General features: G+C 40.7%; 1 protein-coding gene across 1 annotated transcript in view; it reads left to right on the top strand.

Moving 5' to 3' along the window:
* The window catches only part of TMEFF1 (transmembrane protein with EGF like and two follistatin like domains 1), a 91,973-nt gene that overhangs the window by 61,475 nt on the left and 7,082 nt on the right, over positions 1-23,416 (top strand). Inside the window, exons 6-8 of the mRNA XM_066367545.1 lie at positions 2,374-2,522; positions 4,509-4,574; positions 16,145-16,268. Coding sequence (XP_066223642.1) covers positions 2,374-2,522; positions 4,509-4,574; positions 16,145-16,268 — 339 coding nt within the window. The remainder of the gene's footprint in view (positions 1-2,373; positions 2,523-4,508; positions 4,575-16,144; positions 16,269-23,416) is intronic.

Here is a 23,416-nt window from a genome sequence, read left to right as displayed (position 1 = left end):
GAAAGCTTCTCCCACATTGCCAGCGTGTCTTTAATTTCACTTGTAGAAATCACTTCCTCCGACTCTACCTCCTCCTCACTACTAATCTCTTGCAGAAGCTCCGTATGTTGCATCATCTGTAGCTCCTTCAACTCCTCAGTTGAGAGTTCCTCCTCATGTTCCTCAATGAGCTCATTTATGTCACCTTCATCTACCTCCAGACCCATCAACTTTCCAAGGGACACAATCTCCTCCAATGCTTCTACCTTGGTCTCAGTCTCTGGTTTGAATCCTTCAAAGTCTCTGTCTGCAACATCACCACGCCATAACTTTTTCCATGCCTAGTTCAAGGTTCTTCTTGTAACCTCTTGCCATGCCAAGTCAATAATGCATAAACATATCACTATGTTGTAGTGATCTTTCCAAAACTCTTGAAGGGTTAGAATTGTATTCTCAGTCACCTCAAAGCAGCGGTGGAACAAGTGCTTTGTGTAAAGCTTTTTAAAGTTGGAAAGGACCTGCTGATCCATAGGTTGCACGATTGAAGTCCTATTGGGTGGGAGGTAGAGGACTTTCACGAATTTGAACTCATCAAGAATGTCATCTTCAAAACTAGGTTGGTAGGCTGGAGCATTTTCAAGGATTAGTAATGCTTTCATCGGGAGTTTATTTTCTTGAAGATATTTCTTCACTGCAGGACCAAAGACGAGATTTACCCATTCAGTAAAAAACTGCCGCGTAACCCATGCCCTAGCATTGGCATGCCACATAACCTGCAGTTTTTCTTTAAGAATCTTGTGAGTCTTAAAGGCTTGAGGATTTTCCTAATGATACACTAGCATTGGCTTTACTGTACAGTCACCGCTAGCATTTGCACACAATGCAAGGGTCATGACAGTCCTTTATGGCCTGGCAGCTTCTTCTCTGCTGTGATGAAAGTCCTCCAGAGCATTTTTTTCCAAAACAATCCTTTTACATCACAGTTGAACATTTGTTGGGGGATGTAGCCTTCCTTTGAGATGAGCACAGCAAAACATGCAATGTACTCCTTAGCTGCCTTAATGTCAGCACTCGTAGCTTCACATGTCTCACCACCGAGTGGATGCCAGATCTCTTCTTGAAATTTTTAAACCAGCCATGACTTGCCTTAAACGTATCTTCTGCTGCCTGTTTTGAGGTTGATGGTTCTTTTTTCTTTAAGTCACCATAAATAATATGTGGCTTTTTGCATATTACAGTCTCCATCACTGTATCTCCTGCCAGCTCTTTCTCTTTTCACCCATACCAGCAGAAGCTTCTCCATTTCTTCATGGATGTTTGGCCTCAGTTGGGACAGAATTGTAGTTCCTTTTGCTGGATTTGCACTTTTGATGGCATCCTTTTGTTTAGGATGGTACAAATTGTAGATGTATTGCAGTCGTACAGCCTTGCCTGTTCAATCACTCGTATACCACGCTCATGTTTTTCTATTATTTCTTGCTTTACGTCTATCGATATCATTCTCTTCTTCTTCTCACCACTGTCCTTTACTCTCACTTTCTTCGGCCCAATGATAGCACACAAAAAAGTTAGTAAAAAATGCAAAAATGATGCAAGAACGAGTACACCGCATGAGATTTGACTTGATTCTGTGGGTAACATGTGAGAAAGAACGAGATGCTGGTGTTGTGTTGCCGATATTGGATCTGTGAGCCAATGCGCCAACTAGCGGCAGCTTCCCGAATCACGACTCGTATCTCGGAATTTTGCTCGGATCTCGAACAAAAATACAGACTGAGTCACAGCTCGTATCTTAAAAAAAAAAGATCTGCTCGTATCTCAAGGTACCACTGTACATAGCTGTACAACTTTTGAGGACTTCCATTTTGTATGTTTTATATCTACTGTTATTTATTTTGTCTATTTTTCTCAATTATTTGGTAAGGTAGTATACTATTATTACTTCCTTTTCTACGGATCAATAAACTAAGAGGTAGAGGAAGAATCTGGACACAAATCTGGTAATTAGTTGGGCTGGGATTTAGATCCATGACTTCTGACTCATAATTCTGGGTTCTTTTCAGTATACCATGTTGCTTTTTAAGGAATGTTGTTGACATTTGACACCTCCTGATTATTGTATCCAGATAGGAAAACTCTAGAGAAACCACTGGATTAATAATACAGTATATGGATGAAATTATCTGTAAATTCTTACCTGAAAGAAACTGTTACCTGAGCATTCATTTTGCTTAGACTTATCAAGTCTAAGCAAAGTGACTTAAATATGTTGAGTGACTTAAAATATGTTGAGTTCTGCTACAAAAGGCAGGAAAAAAGAATTTCTCTTTGTAGTTGTAGCATTGAGAAACACACTTGTTTTAAAATATGGGTAATTTTTGTTTTTTCCTACAGGTGTGTATGTAATATAGATTGCAGTGGATACAGTTTTAATCCTGTGTGTGCTTCTGATGGGAGTTCATATAACAATCCCTGTTTTGTTCGAGAAGCATCCTGTATAAAGCAAGAACAGATTGACATAAGGCATCTTGGTCATTGCACAGGTAAAATTCCTTCTACTTACCCAGAGTCCTGTTTTTAATATTTCATGCCTGTAATCTTATTTGTACATTTGGTAGTGTTCCAAATTTATAAAATTAGAAATCTTTGATGCTTTATTTTCTATTATTAGATTTTAGAATTTCTTTGTTCTGTTATTATTTTAGATATTTTAAAATTTATTTTCATTGTCTCAAGGCACTAGCCATGTGATTTAGTTATGAAGCTGACCTTAACATGGATTTCTAGATACGTTTTAGTTCTTAAATTTGTAATGATTATAGCTGTTTAAGAATTAGTCAATTTGCCTGACCTATTTTGATGCAGTGTATAAGGCATTGACCTGGAATGCTGGGGTTGCTGGTTCAAAACCCTGGGCTTGCCTGGTCAAGGCACATAGAGAAGCAACTACTACGAGTTGATGCTTTTGGCTCCTACCCTACTTTCTCTCTCTCCCTCGAAAATCAAGAAATAAAATCTTAAAATTTATAAAAAAAGAATTAGTCAACTTACTTTAATTATAGTAAAACTATAAAGTTTGCTATATAGTTCTTCATCTTTTTCTCTAGAGTATAATAGTTGACTTTGTCTCCACACTCTCACTACTGTTTTTGCACTGTTAGAGCTTTTGGTGTGAAGTTACAGAATGTAAGAAAAAATTACCTTAGTTAAAAAGTCTTTTTTTTTTAATCCCTCTTGCTTTTTGTTATAATTTAGAAGCCATGATTCCAACTCAGAATGAGTGTTTGTTTTGCACCCTTACTAGAAATATTCAGGCACTAAAGGCAGAGGTTTTCAAATCTTCTCTCCTCAGTGATATGCACGTGAGCTAGCACAGTGTATTATTTCCTCGTAACTGAGGGCCAGGCCCGTGCTCAGTGACTAGGGTTGTACACTGTTCTTGCTTACGAGGTCCTCTCCCTATTTTGGACTTACTAAAGGGATATATTTTTATCTGAGCTACGTGGGGAAAGTTTTAAGTAAAATTTTGGTACTTTATACTGGCAAGAAATTATTTGTGAAATAGTACACAGCTCTTTGCAACACTCTGGTCTAAGGTACCAAGTAATACCTAAGAAACTCACCCGAGGAGTTCTAGGTGGGGGTCGGATTATGGGCATGGTAGAGGAAACTATTTGCTGATAGGTAGACAGTCCATGTAGCTTTGATCTTGAGAATGTTGCATGGTTTGTTTGTCTTTCATGGACGGCATTTAGAGCCTAGGTTGAAAGAGGAGCTTAGAGAAAGAATATATATACATTTTTTTTTTTTTCCGGAGGAACTGGAGCATTGTTGAATGGTACTACTTGGAATTTCAAATTTGGAGCAGTTGGCTAAGATTAAGAATTTTGTTGATTGAAATTCAGCAGATTTAGAATCCTTTGGAGTGGTTGGTCCCTAACTTTTATTTTGGTCCCTTGTGTAATTTTTCCATCCATACCTCACCATATCTTCCCTTCCCTCCCCCCTGTGTGTGTGGGGGGGAGCTGCAGCTGTGCTTCCCAACAGGTATTTATTCATTTCAGTCTTGCCAGTCTAAATACAATTCTCCAGTCAGGGGTTGTTTTTATAGTACAGTTGTCTGATAACACAGCTGAGGTTTCATGTTTATCTTAATCTGATGTGTTTCCAGGGAAACTGTGGTAGAAGGTAAATTTTGAGACCATTGTCCCTTGGAGAAAGGATTAATCCTTTTTCTTCAGGGTATGCGTTATTTTAGTGTGCACAAGGAAGACGTTTTAAGGCGATGGCATGTGAGATGAAGTCTAAATGAAATTAGACTTCCATCATGCAGAGCACGTTTATATCTGGAAGGCCCTGAGGCTGAAGGTAGAAATGGCACAGTAGATCAAGAGAATGGTAGAAAATGTGAGCAGGATAGTGGACAGAGTTGACGAAGACCTGGAGGAGCACGTGGAATATTTGGGAGTTTTCATGATGTGACTGAAACATCGTGCGTATCTTAATTTGAAAACTGTTTTCTCTTATAGACACAGATGACACTAGTTTGTTGGGAAAGAAAGATGATGGACTACAGTATCGACCAGATGTGAAAGGTACTGAATCATGATTTTTTGAAATTTTGGCCAGTTATTGAAATGTGGTCACTAGCAGTCCTTAGTAGATCTATTTCTATTATAATGACCTTTCCCACTTTGCTCTTTGTAGCAGTGTACATTATATAGTGATTAGTACTAATACTATGAACCGAAATAGCTCAAGTGCTTCTCAGTTTACAAAATGCTCTATGCTTCTTTAAATTGAAATTTTTATTGAGATAATTGTAGACTCCCTTGCAGTTGTAGGAAATTGTGTAGAACGATCCCTCATATTTGCTTTTTATATCCTCTTTACTTCTGTAGAACCCACTATTAACGCTTGCCCTCTGAGCACAGGCCTTTCAGCCCTGTTCCCTCTGCCTGGAACTCTTCTTTACCTGATTTTTCATTTCAGGCTCAGCTTAAAAGTCATTTCCTTTTGGGAAATATTCCTTGACCCTTAAATCTAGATTAGCTACCTCTCTTACAAACTCCTCGATGCCGGCACTTAACCGAATCTCATTTTAATGCCTATTTTACTCATCATTTCCCCATTTAGGCCGTGAGTTCAGTGAGGACAGGAGCCTGTCTCTTTCGTGTTCCCTTCTGTATTCCTAACACTCAGTAGAATGTCTAACACATGTGTAGGCATTGTGTACTTCTCTAAGAATGGATGTAGCTCAAAGCAGCTATAGGATTTTTTTGTACAATCTTATGTGTTATAAAGGTCCAAGCAGAGGTTGGGTTCTAGGTCCCCTGACCTCCGGTGTGGTGCTCTTTCACTTCTCATTTTCATATTCATTATTTCATTTGGTTCTTACAGTTACTCTCAGAAAAGGACCGACAGGAATATTGAGGCTGAATGAGGTTCTAGCGAGAGGACCAAAGCAGGTCTAGGTCTTGGAGCTCCTAGACTGGGACTTCTGTATAGTTGCTCTTCTACATGCATCTTTTATTCATTTGTTTAATTATACTAATGCACCATTTCTTAGATGTGTGATTCATTCTTTATGCCTACTTTCTAAAAAATTTGTAAAATGCGAATAGTAACAGTGCCTGTCTCAGGAGTTTCATAAAAACTATATGAGGTAATACATGTCAGGTGTTTCTAACAGTACTCACAAGTGCTTAATAAATGGTGGCTGTTCTTATCATTGAATAATTTATTTTTCTCACTTGAATCATACTGAACCTGAATCAGTTAATATTATCCCATGAGCCCGATATATCAGTTTCTCATTTTGATACAAAATGCGGTATTTATTTATTTTTATTTATTTATTTTTTTCAGAACTTTTATTAAGCATTTTGGCCATTTTTCAACAATCTGTGCCAGGATTATTATAAAACTTAACTGTTTTCTTTTGGTTGGGCTGTGTGCTACTCATGGGGTCTCCCTTTCTGACCTGCATCATTTTGCATTCTACAATTAAATACTTCTCTAGGAGGAATTTTCTTGTCACTCTGGATAACCTTTGTTCTTTTTTTTTTTTTTTTTTTTTCCTTTTTTTTTTTTTTTTTTTCATTTTTCTGAAGCTGGAAACGGGGAGAGACAGTCAGACAGACTCCCGCATGCGCCCGACCGGGATCCACCCGGCACGCCCACCATGGGGCGACGCTCTGCCCACCAGGGGGCGATGCTCTGCCCATCCTGGGCGTCGCCATATTGCGACCAGAGCCACTCTAGCGCCTGGGGCAGAGGCCACAGAGCCATCCCCAGCGCCCGGGCCATCTTTGCTCCCATGGAGCCTTGGCTGCGGGAGGGGAAGAGAGAGACAGAGAGGAAAGTGCGGCGGAGGGGTGGAGAAGCAAATGGGTGCTTCTCCTGTGTGCCCTGGCCGGGAATCGAACCCGGGTCCTCCGCACGCTAGGCCGACGCTCTACCGCTGAGCCAACTGGCCAGGGCGATAACCTTTGTTCTGTCTGCACAAAATGCTGTATTTAAAATAGGAAATCTCCTGTATTTCCATATGAGACATGATAGATCAGCCCAGTTTTATACTTTATACTGATAGTGCATGACCATAATAGGAAAGCTATTTTTCAGTAGGTTGAGGCTCATACTTACGGCAATTTGGAAAATTGTGTCTGCTCAAAATACTTGTCTGCCTTTGATAAGTCACAGGGATAGTTTAGTGCCGAGGTCACGTTTGAGATACTGAAAATTTTTTTACATTTAAGAATTGATCTGTAAGTCAAATGAAATGATAGTAATCAGTAGATAAAATTTATAATCTGCCTACTTTATACTGGTCATTTTACCAGATGTTCTTGGTGGATCAAAAGATATCTGATATATGAACATCTGTCTTTAAAGAGCTTGTGAGGTAATAAGAAATGATGATAACCTATTTCTAACAAAGTAGAAATTGGTTATCGTCATGAACATAATGCGGCTCAAAAATAAAAGGGGGATTCATAAAAGAAAGATAGTGAGAATCTGAGAAACTTCATGAAAGAGGTGGAATTTGAGCTGAACCTTGAAGGATGATTAGGATTTGAGCAGAGGTCAGAAGAGTACCCCAGGAGGATGGACGAGCACGAAGAGAGGTGTGGGTGCTAGCAGGGTAGGACGTATTGGAGAATGGTGAGGAATCCTTTTTGTCTGCAGAGTAGGGGGCTGAAGAGGTAAAAGTAGAAGGTAAGATGAGGAAGATAACCCAGGGCCAGATTATGTAGTGTCTATAAGGAGTTTCTATAGAGTTATAAAGGCGAGATCCAAATCATGGTGGTTAAGAAATGTTCCAGTAGTGAGGAATAGAGTCAAAAGGCAACTCTGTTTTGTGTTTTACTTCATTTGCTTTTATTTTTTTTTGTTCTCACAAGCATTCATAGGAGGCCTTCAGTAACTATGGGTGTCCTCTCAGTGTACAACCAAGACTAAGTAAGCGCATAGGCAGGGATCGAGGGATGGAGGCTACAAAGTGAGAGCAGGGACGCAGCGTCAGCGAGCAGCTGGAAAAGTCATAAGGCAGCGCCCAGCTCAGCAGGAAGGACTCCGCCGAGCTCCTGGGGCAGAGTGCTCGTGAGAGGGGGCACTCTGGTGTTCAGCATGGTGGCCGAGTCAGTGCTTTTCCCCGGCTGTTGGAAAACCATGGGTAACGATCAAAATTGCAGTGTTAGAAGCTTTTCCGTAGATGTTGAAGGCATAATGGATATGATGGTTGAGCATGAGGTGTGTGGGAGGTGGGTATGTGACATTTAAAAACCTGATTATAGAAAATTTCAAACATAGAAAAACAGAATACTATAATGGACCCTTATGTACTCACCTCCATCATGTAATCAGTGTTGTCATTCTTGTTTTGCCTTTCTACTCCTGTCTGCTTGGTTGTCGCTTATTGTACGGGTGTTTTTTGAGATATAATTGACATACAACTGAAATGCACAAATGTTAGCTATCAATTTTGACAAGTGGATACACCCATGTGCACTACACCTCAGCACAATCTATTATATATTATTTCCACTTACCCAGGAAGTTCCTTTGTGGCATATGACATTTTAATGAGGCCACTTTTTATCAAAAGATTTTTTCATACAGCCTAAATAAATAACACAATTTTATTACCAAGACAGTCTTGCTTCCTTCCTGGGCTTTACCTCACCCCAGCCCTCAATGCATCTATGACCTCTTTCTCGCAATAGTCTCTACTTCTGACCAGTGATACCAGAGATACTGAAGTATTCCATTGCTTGGTGACTGTTTTTTATATATTTTAATACAGTTATTATTTTTTAAAATTTCTATTGATGGGAAAGAGAGAGAGAGAGAGAGAGAGAGAGAGAGAGAGAAAGAGAGAGAGAGAGAAGCGTCAGGTTGTTCCATTTAGTTGTGTACCCATTGATTGCTTCTCATATGTGCCCTGACTAGGGATGGACAACGCTTTATCCACTGCACCACCTGGACAGGGCTTAATACTTCTGATATGCCCTTTTAAAAATGGTCTTGAAAACCTTTGCCTCATCAAAAGGTCAGACTGAGCCAGTTGCTAAAATCACTGAAGGAAGTCTGAGGATGTGTGTGTGGGGCATGGTGGAGAGTCACGATGAGGGTAGTTAGGACGTGCAGGTGGACAGCACAGACCCTTAAGAAGGAAGGTTATTGAAGGGGAGAGTGCAATGCTGACCTGTGGGTGACAGGTTGTAAGACAGCAGGGGAAGGTATAAGGGAAGGTGTTGTAGGAAGTCCTGCCATCTTGATGTATCACGAAGCTGAAAGGAGGACTTTCTAAGGGAATAGCTGAGGGAGTAGATGAATGTGTTCTCTTTAGAAAAGGCGTTTCACTGGGCAGAGTGGACAGTTAGGAAAAGATTGGTGTGGAAAACAGTGGATTTAGGACTGTGAGAGTGGGAGGGGTTGGAGGTAGGTAGGAGTTTTTACCTGTGTAGAAAGTTCTTTCATGGGGTCTAAAAAGACTGGGGGTTAGGGAAGGATATATGGAGGGATATGTTCGTGATGATGAATCTTGGGGTGTAGGGTAGTTTAGGGGAAGAAAGAAAGAGTATATTGAGTGCTTTAATTGGGGATTTGTAGAAGAAATGAGCCCTAGACTTGCTGATACAGTATTGATGTAGTTGTTGTGGTTTCAGCAGTTGACCTTCAAAATGCTTGTCTTGGTTATTAATACAACTCCTCATGTTTTATTCGGGTTGTACATTGATGGACCAGGACAGGTAACCAGTGGAACATGCCTTTGCAGATAAACCATCTGGTGCTGGGTTTTTTTATAACATCATCACCTAGAACCATACTCGCTTTTGTATTTGAAAACATTGCCACTGGTGGTAGATTTGTTTCTGGGTAGAAGGAACTTCTGGGTGACCAAGTGCACTTTGTGTGCTGCAGACACACGGAACACTGTTCAGAGACCAGCAGTTGCAGCTGTTACTCCTGGAGCCTGTCACCACTTGCCTGAGGGCATTGTTTAGACTGGACCATTCTCTGCCCAGTTCTTGCTGTGTGAGGCTTTGTGTCTGCCCGTGCTTTCTGACATCTTTAAAGCCTTTTTATCTTTCATTTTTTGAAGTTTTTAATGTTCTTGGCGTAGAGAGCAGGTGCTTGGACAGTCTGCTTTTGTCCATTCCCGATACACCTCCTAGGGGAGCTTGGAGAAGTACATAGTGCGAAGGTTGAGAGCGCGTGCTCAGGAGTCGGGCTTGGTCCACACCTAAAGGCTGTGTGGCCTGATTTCTCTGAGCCTCAGTCATCACATCTATAAGGTGGGGGCAGCGATATCTACTGCTTAAGATTTCTCTGAATATTAGATGCTGTGTCATTGAATTTCTTATTGGTGTTTTTACAGTGATGGTTAATACTTTTGTTTTCTAGTTTTCTTGTTGGTAAGCTGGCTGTGCTCAAAGGTCTTCCTATCTGTAGCATGTTTAATATGATTCATGAGAAACATCAATAGGATGTTCACCCATTCAACAGTTATCAGTTGAATACCCTATTATGTACCAGGGGCTTCCACATATTTGTGTTGTTTTATCCTCGTCAGCCACGTTATCCTCACTGTACAGATGAAAAAGCTGAAACTAGGAGATTCTGTGGTTCATGTAAAACCGCCAAGCAAGGATGTCTGACTCTGAACCTTGGTGCTCTTTCTCTGGGATCACAACTATTCCAGAATTCTGTTCTGCTCCCCTTGCTTTCTTTCTTAATTTCCTTCTGAATAGTTCATCTACCTCTAAGCTAGCACCTTAGGAAAATTTGTTCTCTATCCTTCATCTTTCTTTAAGCACCAGTTTTGTATATTCATTTTCCTTGTGGGTCTTTGTACTTAACGTTTGTTTGTACCTCCACTGCCTGAATTTCCAGGGATTACCAGAACATAATAGGTGCTTAATAAATAAATGCCTTTTGGATGACTGAAGGTCTAAATTTGAATTCAACCTACTACATTCTCTCGACTGAACCTTCTGTCATTAGGCTCACATTTCGAGTTTTTTATTTTCCAATTTTTAAATTTGTGATAAAATGTGCATAACAGCATTTACCATCTTAACCATTTTTAAGTGTACAGCTCAGTGGTTTTAAATACATTCATGATGTTGTACAGCCGTCACCACCGCCTGTCTCTAGGACTCTTCGTCTTGTAAAATTGGAACGATAGCCGTTAAAATAATAACTCCCACTCCCTCCCCCCACTCCCCCCAGCCCCGGCAGCCACCATTCTGGTTTCTTTGTCTCTATGATTTTGACTGCTCTAAGTACCATATGTAAGTGGAATCATACAGAGTTTGTCTGTGACTGGCTTCTTTCAATTAACGTGAGGTCTCCAGGGTTCATCCATGGTGTGACATACGTCAGAATTTCCTTCCTTTTTCAGGTCGAATAATATTCCCTTGTATATACCACATTTTGTTTATCCATTTACCCATTCATCCACTGATGGATGCTGGGGTTCCTGCCAGGTTTTAGCTGTTGTGAACGATGCTGCTATGAATGTGGGCTTATAGCTATCGCTTCAAGACCCTGCTTTCAAGTCTTTTGGACATGTACCTGGGAGTGGAATTGCTGGATCAGATGGTAATGCTGTTTTTTTGAGGAACCACCATACTGTTTTCTACAGTGGTTGTACCATTAGACATTCTCACCAGCAGTGCACAGGGCTCCAATTTCTTCATATCCTCACCAACACTTGTTTTTTTCTGGGTTTTGTATAGTAGTCATCCTTATGAATATAAGGTGCTGTCTTGTAGTTTTGATTTGCATTTCCCTAATTAATGATGTGGAAAATCTTCTCATGTGTTTATTGACCATTTGTATATCTTCTTTGGAGTAGAGTCATTTGTGTAATTAATTCTATGTTAAGAGCATCTTTAATAAACCGGGCAGTTCTGTTCTACTAAATGCTTCAATGTACTGGGGGTTAGTGATAGTTGTATCAAACTATCTAAAGCAGTGGTTCTCAACCTATGGGTCGTGACCCCGGTGGGGGTCGAACGACCAAAACACAGGGGTCGCCTAAAGCCATCGGAAAATACACAGGTTGAGAACCGCTGATCTAAAGGATTGGACTGAGAAGTTTGACCTTAAGAAAAATAATTGGTGGGCAGTGGTTTAGAGGGTGAATAGACATGGGAGAAATCTACACAAGTTAAAGGAAAAGAGACTTCATTTAGCATAAGGAAAACTTGATAATATTGGAATTAACTGCATTGAGTTTCTAACCTCTGGAAGTATTCAGGTAGAAACAAGTTTTTGGGGTTATTAACTAAAGGAATTCCTTCATCAGACCAGAGGGCCTCCAAGGACCCTTCCAGATCTGGGTTATTGAGTTCATTTACTTTCCAGAACATCTTTAAGCCATATTTGTTTTTCTGCATCTCTAATGCCCGTTCCTACTCCTGAACCCTAGCTTAGCTTTCCATTGTCACAAGTTTGGATTATGTAGTAACCTCCCAATAGGTCACCTGGTCTTTCTAGTTCTTGTGCCCCTTTATCTTGCATGCTGGTATCCAATTAATTTTTCAACTTTTTTGAGTCTTTATATGCTGTTAAGTTCACCTGTTATGGATGATGCTTTATCCTCTGCACCACCACAGGTCGGGCCAGTTCACGCATGTGAAGTGAGCAATTCAACGTGTTTTTGGTATATTTAGAGTTGTATAAGCATCATCATAATCTAATTTTTTTTTATTCAGTGAGAGAGGGGAGGCACAGACAGACTCCTGCATGTGCCCTGACTGAGATCCACCTGTCAAGCCTACTAGGGGGTGATGCTCTAAGTACCTGATGCTCTTCTTAGCACCTGAGGCAGAAGCCATGGAGCCATCCCCAGCGTCAGGGGCCAACTTTCTCTAATGGAGCCATGGCTGCAGAGGAAGAGAGACAGAGAGAGACAAAGAGAGAGAGAAGTGAGAGAGGGAGGGATGGAGAAGCAGATGGGCACTTCTGTGTGCCCTGACTGGGAATCGAACCCAGGACGACCACACACTGGGCGGACGCTCTACCACTGAGCCAACTGGCCAGGGCCGTTTTAATCTTTACACCTATTAGCAGCCACTCTCCCTTTCCCCTGACCACCAGCCCTGGGCAACCACTCTCAATTCACTTCTTATGTAAAGCATGGCTTTGATTTTGTTGCTTTTTATCTACGAGTCCTTTAGTGTCTTCTTTGTATGATTAAGAAAACATTTCTTACCTGGAGTTTAATGTTTTTCCATAATCTGATTTCACCTTATTTTTCTAATTTTGACTTATACCCTTCCCCAGTCTGGATTTACAGGTCTTTGTGGGTTCATCTACTACTTGTTCTCGAGGATGTTGTGTGTGTTCTACCTTCCCTTTGGTTTCCACTGTTCCTCTTTATCTATGCTTTGAGACCTAAGTCCTACCCTCTCTGCGAATGCTTTCCCGAGTAATGTCGTGTATTATTAGTTTCCTTTGTGTTTACCCTTCTTGGCACCTAATATTGTAAAACCTTTTGGCATATAATTATAAACTCCATGTGGGATTCTTTCCCACGTATTGTTCAGCTTTTTGTTTGTTGATTTCCTTAAATTGATGATAAGCTTTTTCAGGGAAGGGACCATGTGTACTTTTAAAAAAGTATCTTCTGTAGTTCAGCTGAGCATATGTCTATGCACAGAAATAGCATGTGGGTATAATGGGATGAGCAATGTTGGTAGTGAGCAGAATGCTGAATTTTGATTCTGTGACAGCCACAGACTTCAAAGTCTTTTTTGACATTCCAGGTTTTATACGGCTTCTCTTTGTCTAGAGCTTGATGCCATATTCTTTTATTAATTCATTCAGTAAATGCTGTTGTGCCATACTTTGTCTATCAATTTCTGAAAACCCTATTCTTAAATTAGTTAACTTTTTCTCATTGCTGTCATGTTGCTGAATTCTGACAGCTTTCAGCTTCAGCATTATTCTTGAAATTTTCTGCTGCTTGTAGGACTTTCTGATGGTAGATTAGTACATTACCACAGTTTCTGTGGACCTATCCAATCCTGTTGTTGTACACCTTACAGGGTTTCATTATGATAGGTTGGTACCTAACCTCAGTCTCTATAGTCCCACTATTACGTACTTCCTTGTGTGCCACACCACGAAAGTACCGCGTTCTGAGGACTTGGCGGGGTGATGGGTGCTGTGGGAGGCAGTGCTTTCCCCCCGAAGTCACTTATAGCTTGATATGAAATGTAGAATAGCACTTTTAGTCTTAAACCGGAGCAGGAAAAGTACTGCATTGTAAGTGTTAGGAGTTACACAGCAATGAGTCACACAGACGTCTAGATTTTCAGAGGGGCTCACACTCTCATGGTAGAGACTGATTAAAAAAACCCCAAACAGTTATATGACAGTATCCTGAGTGTTTGTTGTAGCAGACGAGCAGGTGCTCAGGATTTCAGCAGCGTGAAAGGGGGCTTCATGTCTTTGGTCACAGCAGAAGTACAGTTTGGGAGCTGGAGGACACCTTGTAGGCCCTTTGAGGACAGGATATGCCTTTACTATTTTTCTGTCTGTAGCACCTAGCAGAGTGCATGACATACGGAACATGATGAGTAAATGATGATTGGATAAGCCATCTGTTCTGTGCTGTCCAGTGGGGTAGCTGTGGCTATTGAGTACCTAGAGTGTGGCTAGCAGGAACTGAGATATGTTGTGAGTGTGAGGTGCTTCCTGGGTTTTGATGACTTAAGAAAAAAGAGTGGAAAATACCACAGTTTTACAATAACTATTGATTAAGTGTTGAAATGATATTTATTTGATATACTGGGTTAAATATATGATTAAAATTAATGTACCTATTTTTACTTTTTAAAAATATAGCTACTAGGAGATAAAAATTACATTGCGTCTCATATTCCACTTCTGTTGGACGGTGCCGATCGCATTAACTCCATCAGAGAGGAGTGATGTGACTGAGGTCACAAAATAGCAGAGATAGCTTCAAAATTGAGGATTTACATGTTGTACTTGAATTCTAGTAGAGTTCTTTTTCTAGGCATAGCTTAATACAATGTAAACACAGAAAATTTGAGGTTAAAAGGCATTCATTTGGTCTTGTTAGGGGTGATGTGACCTCTCTGCTTCAGTTATCCTATCATCGAGCTTAATAGTCTTTAAAATTTTTTCCTCTTATGTGTAAATTTCGATCTTCAGAAAAATCTGTCTGAATTGTTTGTTCTTAGTTTTTTCAGCCGTTGGCACCTCTCTTCCCACTTTTCTCTTGCTCTTCCCCTTTTCATACACATTCCTGTATCTACACACAGCCTCCTGTTTTATTCCTTTTGTCTTTTTGTTTCCATTAACATTCTTCAAATCTTGTTAGCACCCTTATTTGTATCTGGGGGAGATGAGCCTCTGCTGTTACACGAGGTGCTAACTGGTCGTGTTAGTGTCTCGTGGGTGCATTAATCATCTCACTCAGTCCTCTCACGACTGCACGATGTTAGGTCCTAGTATGATCTTGATTTTACAGTTATGAAATGTCAGGCTTAGAGAGAGTAGTATGCTTCAGGCCACACAGCTAATAATATGCAGAATCTGGAAGCTGGAACTGTCTGTAGAAACTGTAGGAACCCCGGGAAATTTTCTTACATGTGACAGACCTGTATGCATTGGGGAACTCTGGGTCCATAGAGTTGAAGATTAAATGTATTATTGTATATGCCGGAAAAATGTACAAAAATCCATTCCAAAATGTGTGGCTTTATTGAATTAGTGTGCGCAAGTAAGTATATAAGAGAGAGAGAGAGAGAGAGAGAGGATAGAGAGAGAGGGATAGAGCGTAAATGAATGGATATAATTGATTTTTAAGATTGGGTCCTTATGTCTTTATCTATTCTGCTTTTTTCTATTTTTCCTTCCTGACCTTCCTCCCATTCTTGACAGTGGAATTACTCACTACATTTCCATTTTCTTTGCTTCAACTCAGTTCAGTTCAAATCAGTATACCTAATTCTGAACAGGTGTTCATCACCATGTTTACAATAGTCTTATTAGGATAGAGGCATCCCAGGTGATTAAATATTGTTTTCTCCATATTATTTGAATTTTTTACATCAACATTTACTAAAAAAACTATATAAAAAGAATAGTAAAACTATTTTCATTTGGTAAAAAATCAGTGTACTCCTTAGTGTTCATTCTAAAAATAAACCTTTCACTCTAAATTTCAGAATTCCATAACTTACTCTCTGCTATTCCAATGTTCTTTGGCCTCAATTTCATAGCCCCCAGGTAAATGACTACAATAAGTTGATTCCCCAGAAGTCAGTGCTATTATATACAGCATCTCTCTGTCACAGAGGTGAGCTTTCTTGCAGAAGTCACATTTATTTCTTTAACAAAGCCGTTATTTTGGGTTTAGTAGATTGCTTCTAAATAACAGTAGCTCATAGTGGTCACATCCTGCAAATGTTTTCAAACACTTTGAGTCTAAACAGTCTACCTGCTGTGTCTGGGGGCAGTATGGGACCTTGATTCTTATCCAGCCCCTATTTGATACATTTCCCTTCCCGATTACCCAGTGAAGGGTGAATTTATTTGTTGTCCCAGAACCCTTGAAAAGTCTGTATTACTCAATATGCTTTTCACTATTTATTGACCTGGTTTATGTTCTTTTAAGATGCTAGTGATCAAAGAGAAGATGTTTATATGGGAAACCACATGCCTTGCCCTGAAAACCTCAATGGTTACTGCATCCATGGAAAGTGTGAATTCATCTATGCTACTCAGAAGGCTTCTTGTAGGTGAGTTGGCACTTCCTGCAAGGTCAGTGATGAGGAGTGTTTTCCATCACTGGTCACTGCTCTATAGAAGACAGTGAAATGGGTATGAACTTACTAAAAAGGACTGTTTATTTACAGTAGGGATATAAAAAAACATTAGGATCATTTCAAACATAATTGGCAGATGGTAGGAAAAAACAATATTGTATTAGGATTTTGAGATTTAATATTTTAAATATAATGTTATATATATTTTAATATAGAAGTAAATATTTCATGTTTCAACACTATTTTGGTTTTTAGGTAATCTGTCATATAAGGTGGTTGAGGGACTAAAAAATGTGTTAGGAACAGAGAACCTGTAACTCAGAATATATACTAAAATAGATTTCTAAAAATAATGGGACGAAGAGGTAGAGCCAGGTGTGATGTGAGAGATGGAAACAGAAGGGGTGTAAACCTGTCTGATTCCGGGGAGCTTATGCAACTTGTTCAAGGTCAGCAGCAAGTTAGAAATAGAGTCGGGACAAAAACAGAGCTCTGATTTCCTGATACCCAACCTGTGTCTGTACTTCTTGCTGTTCTCTGTCTGTCTACCAGTGGCACTTCCTGCTGCTTGCTGCCTTTCGGCGCTCGTCCTCTCCCTCAGGTTGGTCTAGTTAGCCAGGTGTGCTCCCATCAGCCAGGGGAGATGCTAGTATTCTGTGCATGTCTGCCTCCCGAAGTCTGGCCAGAATCCTTTTCCTTTCTTTGTAAAAACATCAAAAAACATGGAGAAATACTATACTGTCTTTTGTTCTAGCAGCCTGCAAGCCAGTGAGTCTTTCTCTCCAAGAAGAAAAGAGGCCCTTTGAAATCAGGTCTCTTTGTTTCTCTGCTCCTCTAGCTCCCTTCTGATCTTTCATTTTCCTCCTCTCTTCCTACTTTAAAAAAACAAAAAACCTATAAATGGTTAAATAATTTTTTGTTAGGCTTTTGGCCTTTTCTTGATTGAAACTTCTTGTCTGGCCCTTGGCTGGTTGGCACAGGGGTAGAGTATCAGCCTGGTGTGTGGATGTCCCGGGTTCGATTCCTGGTCAGGGCACACAGGAGAAGTGACCTTCTGCTTCTCCACCCTCCTCCTTCTCCTCCTCCTTCTTCCTCCTCCTCCTTCTTCTTTCTCTCTCTCTCTCTCTCTCTCTCTCTCTCTCTTCCTCTCCTGCAGCCATGGCTCGATTGGTTTGAGTGCATCAGCCCCAGGCGCTGAGGATGGTTCCATGGAGCCTCTACATCAGGTGCTAAAACGAGCTCGGTTGCGAGCATGGCCCCAGATGGGCAGAACATCAGCCCCAGACAGATGTTGCCAGGTGGATCCTGGTTGGGGCTCATGCAGGAGTCTGTCTCTCTATCTCCCCTCCTCTCACTTGGAAAAGAAGAAAAAAAAAGAACTTGTCTTTGAAGGAGCTAGCTCCCCCAAACTCACAGCTGTGCAGAAGAAAAACAATTAATTAAAAACATTAAGATATAATTGATACATAACATTATGTGTAAGTCAGTTTTAAAATCATGCAGTGGTTTCCTCATTTGTCTTACAGTGGCATACATATTTTGATAGAAGTCAGATCATCCTCTTAACAGGGGGCATCTTTCGAAGTACTCAAGTGAGGGATGAGAGAAGATGATGTCCTTTTTAGTAAAGTGATACCAGCTTATTTCATAGGTTTTAAGTATTTGACAGGAAGACGATTCAATGGGATAGTGGTCAAGTTTTAGAATCAGATATACCAGAGTGCCCAGTTACTGACTATGCTCTGTGGAAGTTACTTAACATTTATAAGCCTTGTTTTCCTCATTTCTAAAATTATAGTAATAGTGGCGCCTATCTCTTAGAGTTGTTCAACATTTAAAAAAAAATTAATTTATTGATTTTAGAGAGAAAGGGACAGACAGACAGAAACATTGATCTGTTCCTGTATGTCTCCTGAATAGGAGTTGAACCAGCAACCTCTGCACATCAGGTGATGCTCTAACCAGCTTAGCTATTTAGCCAGGGCAGTGTTGTTAAAATTAAATGTCAAATGATTAGTATAATACCTAGTACACACTATATATTTAATACATAGCAATTAATGTTATTAGGCTGCAAGTGCTGTTCGGTTAGGGGCTGTTTTCCTAACCACTCTTCCCAGTGCCCAGCATAGAAGCTACCCCAGCAGCTTCTCAGTAAGTAATTTTTGAATGACATAATGATGATCAACCTTTACCTTTTCTCTAGACCAGAGAAAATTCTTAAATGCTAAGAATTTATTTCCGCACACTTACAACTCCCAAAAAGCAGTTGACCTTTCACTTTTGTTTAAGTATTGACGGTGTCTATGAGAATCAGGCAAAGCGTCACATGCATTTGACTAGTAAGTGGGTGTGTTTGGGCAGCAGTAAATAGTTGGGGATAAGCATCTTAGCCACAGTCCTGTTGTTAGGTAAAAATCTTCTAACGCTATCCCACCATTAGTTTGTTTGTGCATTGCTTATTCTGTACCAAATTTTACCTGGCACTGGGCTTTCAAATTTGAATGTGATGGGGATCCAGGGTCTCATCTTCCAAAAAACGATTCGTTAGATGAGACTGACAATAAGCAATTAAAATATCATGTGAAAATGGTTTTATACATAGATGTCCATGAGGTAACTCGGGACTTGAAACAAGGCACTGCAGTCTGAAGGGGTTGGAAGACATTGTGGGAGGAAGGGTGGGTTTTACAGAAACGTTTGTGCCATCTCAGGAGCTTGTCCTTTATTTTAAGGCAGTGAGAAGCCATTTAAGGGTTTAAGTAAGAAAGATGGGGTCAGATCTGATTAGAAATGGACTAGAAGACTGAAAGTTAGGAGACTATTTTAGTGAGGAGGGAGAGGCTGAACTCAGGGAATTTTACTGGGACTGAGATAAGTGGACGCATTGCAGAGACGATGAGGTGGTTGGAGCCTGAAGTTTTGGTGACTAGTCAGAGACGAGGATGGGAACATGGGATTGATGGAGGGTACTGGGAAGGAAGAATCAATAGAGTTTTCTGGACTAAGGCAAAATTGAGCAGGGAAACAAGGGAAGAGGGAAGAGGATTGGGGGGGGGGGTTGTGTATTCAGTTTAATATTCCTGGTGTCAGGTGCCTGTGGGTATCCACTTATGGGCGTGTAGTAGACTGCTGGATATATGTTGGCTTCAGAACTCATGAGACAGATGTAGGTTGAAGACATACTTTCAGGAATCATTCTATCTGTAGCCTATCCTTTATAGCGCCTGCCTAGCACTCCTTCCATTGTACTAGGCCTTCAACATATAGACCCTATCGCTTTTCAGTGTCCCTCACTCCCTGCTTGTCCTCATTCCGTCCTTACTCAGCTCAAATCCCACGGTCAGCCATCCTAGCCCCTAGCTTGCTTCACCATACGAACCTGACAAAACCGGCATCCTGGTCCATTCCTCTTCCCGCCTGCATTGTACACCTGTGCCCCTGCAGGTGTTGTTTCCGAAGCATACCACAAGGTTCACTTGTCTCACTGACGCTCATACGCAAAGTGGCCCCTGCATGCTGCTGGGCAGTCATTCTGTAACTGTGGTCCGTTCATTCTCCTTCTCTCCTAGATGTCTGTTTTATACCATCACCCCTCTCTTCAGGCCTTCAGCATCTCCTCTCCCATCCTCACTCTTGGCTGATGACCTGGTGTCCAAGCTCACTGAGAAACCTGAAGGAATATGACCAGAAATTCCACACACTCTTCTCTATCACCTGTCATCAGTTCTCCTGCCACCCCTTCTCCATATCAGTTATCCATATCTTTTATAAAAATATAATTATATTTTTATGCTCTCTTGGGAATTCTCACTCCCACCAGCTCCTGTCTCATTTCTTTCATTTGTAGAGCTCAAAAGAGTTTTCCACTGTCTCCAGTTCCTCACTTCCTGTGTCTCTTGAGGCCACTCAATAAGCTTTTGCCCCCGACACTTCACCAAGACTGTTCTTGTTGCTAGATTCAGGGGTCAGTTCTTGGTCTTAGATTACATCTGACACGACTGGTCCGTCCCGTGCAGTACATGTTCTTTACTGGGCTTCTGGGATTATATTCTCTCTTGGTTTTCTCTCACCTCATTGGCCATTCCTTTTGGTCTTAGCTGGTTCCTTTGGCTGCCTGACCATTTAGTGTTGGTGCACATCAGAGTGCAGTCCTGGTCCTCTTCTTTAGTGATTCCGTCTAAGGGTTTTATATGACAAATACTGATGGCTCCTAATTTACATAAGCCCCAGACCTTTCACCTCAACGGAAGACTCATGGGACCCTCTCCCCCTTGACATTTTCATGTGGATGTCTGACACTTCAAGCTTAGCAGGACCCAAGCTGATCTCTGATCCTGCCATCCCTTAAACCTGCTCCACCTGTGGCCTTCTTCATCTGAGTTTATGCCAACTCCACCTTCATTTGCTCAGACAAAGCACCTTTGATGCAGCTTTGACTTCTCTCTTTCTTTCTCTTACCCCATATCCAGTTAGTTGGGAAATCCTGTTAGCTTTATTTCAGAATACGTTCGGAATTTGATTATGTCTTATTAGTGCTACCGGTCTTCCTAGAGTCCAGGCCAGCATCTTTTCTCTCTGGCATTATTGTAGTAGCCTCCCTGATTGTATCCCATGGTCCATATTCAACACAACAGCCAGAGTGAGACTTTAAAAATAAAAATCAGTTCATGTCATTGCTCTTCTAGCGGCCCCTCCATCTCGCTGAGTGCAGAAGTCCCACACGGTCTGGCCCCTTCATTCTGTCTGGGTCCCCTGCCTCCCTCCTCATTGCCCACTCACTCCAGACAAACTTGCTGTTCCTCAGTCATGACATTGCACTCATGCTCCCACCTCAGGGCCTTTGCACTGATTCTTTTCTTGCCTCTCCACACGACAAACTGCCTTACCTCCTTCATGTCTTAGTCACCTGTCATCTTCTTCATGATAATCCACTGACGACCTTATTTAAAATTGCAGTCCTCCCTTCCTAGCTCATACCTGGCACTCATAATTTGCCATAACACACTCTCTCTTCTGTAGTACATATCACCTTCTAAAAATAACCATTTAATTTACTCTGCATGTTTATTGACTTTCCCTCCGCCAGCTAGAGGTTGAACAGGCCAGGGATCTTTATTTCTTTTGCTCATTGATGTGTCCCAAATGCCCACTGCGGTCCTTGCCACAGGTCAGGTGCTAAGTCAACATGGTAGTTGAATGAATCAGCACTTGCGGCCGCGGGCCTGAGTGAGATGACCTAGGTGGGCGTGTGGGATGAAAGAATAGAGGGTAGGGTACCGAATGCCTGGGTCTGCCTTTAATAAATAACAGATGAAGAACTAATAACCTAAGTTAATACTCAAGATATTTGGAAGGTATAACTCAAAGTCAGTTGCAGAAAATAATATCCAGGGAGGATTGTCTGAACACTATATGCTCTGTACATTCTTTTTGATACTCTGATTTTAATCTTTGGATAACTGTCAGAGAGCTGCACGTCTAGGACGTTGGTATGGCTCCCTGTGGAACTGTTATTATTTTACTGAGCTTTGACTTTTGGCCATTAGCTTACCATGAAGAACATTATTTAAGGACTCCTATGGGACTCTATTATATTACTGAATTTATTGCGGCTGTATTGTAGAGGATGATGTTTTCTGTATCAGAAGGCATTACAGGACCAGTGAGATAAAGTTCCCTTGAATTTAATAACAATGGCAATTGTTTTGACTCTATTTTGTGAAGATTGTATTTTTGGTCAGTGACCTGTCCACTTTTTTTTCTTTCATTTTTTACACAATCCATTGGTTTTCAGTGTATTTGTAGAGTGTTGCAAGCAGCACATCAATTTTAGAACATCTCATCACCCCAAGAAGAAATTCCATACCCTTATCTGTTACTCCCAGATCTCCCCATCCTCAGTCTTAGACAACCACTAATCTGTTTTGTCTCTCTAGATTGACCTATTCTGGACATATCATCTAAGTGGACTTATATAATACTGAGTCGGCTGTATCTAGTCTCTTTCACTTAATATAATGTTTTCAAGGTTTATCCTTGTTGTAACATGTATCAATACTTTTGTTCCTTTTTATGGCTGAATAAATTTCATTGAATGAATAATACCACATTTTTAAATCCACTTACCAGTTGATAGATACTGGGATTGTTTACACTTTTTGGCTTTAAGAATAATGCTGCCCTGAATCGCCTGACCAGGAGGTGGCGCAGTGGATAGAGCATCGGACTGGGATGCAGAGGACCCAGGTTTGAGACCCCGAGGTCGCCAGCTTGAGCGCGGGCTTATCTGGTTTGAGCAAAGCTCACCAGCTTGGACCCAAGGTCGCTGGCTTGAGTAAGGGTTACTCAGTCTGCTGTAGCCCCATGGTCAAGGCACATATGAGAAAGCAATCGATGAACAACTAAGGTGGCAATGAAAAACTGATGATTGATGCTTCTCATCTCTCTCCGTTCCTGTCTGTCTGTCCCTCTTTATCCCTCTCTCTGACTCTCTCTCTGTTTTAAAAAAAAAAAAAAAAGAAAGAATAATGCTGTCCTGAATAATTGCAGGTTTTGTATGGACATATGTTTTAATTTCAGTTAAATGAGGAGTGGAATTGCTGGGCCAAATAGTAACTCTGTATATAACTTTTTGAGGAAATTTTAGACTGTTTTCAGAGGTATCTATACCATATTACATTTTCTGCAGTATCCTCACCAACATTTGTCTGAATATTTGATTCTGGCCATTCTAATGGGTATGAGGTACTATCTTATTGTGGTTTTGATTTGCATTTCTCGGAAGACTACTGATGTTACTATCTTTTTATGTGTTTATTTGCCATTTATATTATTTGGAGAAATGTCTGTTCAGATATTTTGCCCATTTTATAATTTTTTGAGTTTTTGTTAATGAGTTGTTACAGTTTTATATATTCTAGATGTCTTTTATCAGATATATAATTTGCAAATTTCTTCTGCAGTCTGTGTGTTATATCTTTTTACTTTCTCGACAGTGTCCTTATGCACATAAGATTTTAATTTTCTTTTAGTGCAGTTTAACGTTTTGTTGTTGATGCCTGGGCTTTTGGTGTCATAGCTAAGAAATCATTGCCTAACCTAAAGGTCTGAAGATTCAC

The sequence above is a fragment of the Saccopteryx leptura genome, chromosome 2 (genome assembly GCF_036850995.1).
Source record: "Saccopteryx leptura isolate mSacLep1 chromosome 2, mSacLep1_pri_phased_curated, whole genome shotgun sequence".
NCBI lineage: Eukaryota > Metazoa > Chordata > Mammalia > Chiroptera > Emballonuridae > Saccopteryx > Saccopteryx leptura.
This window is presented reverse-complemented; position numbering and strand designations above follow the sequence as displayed.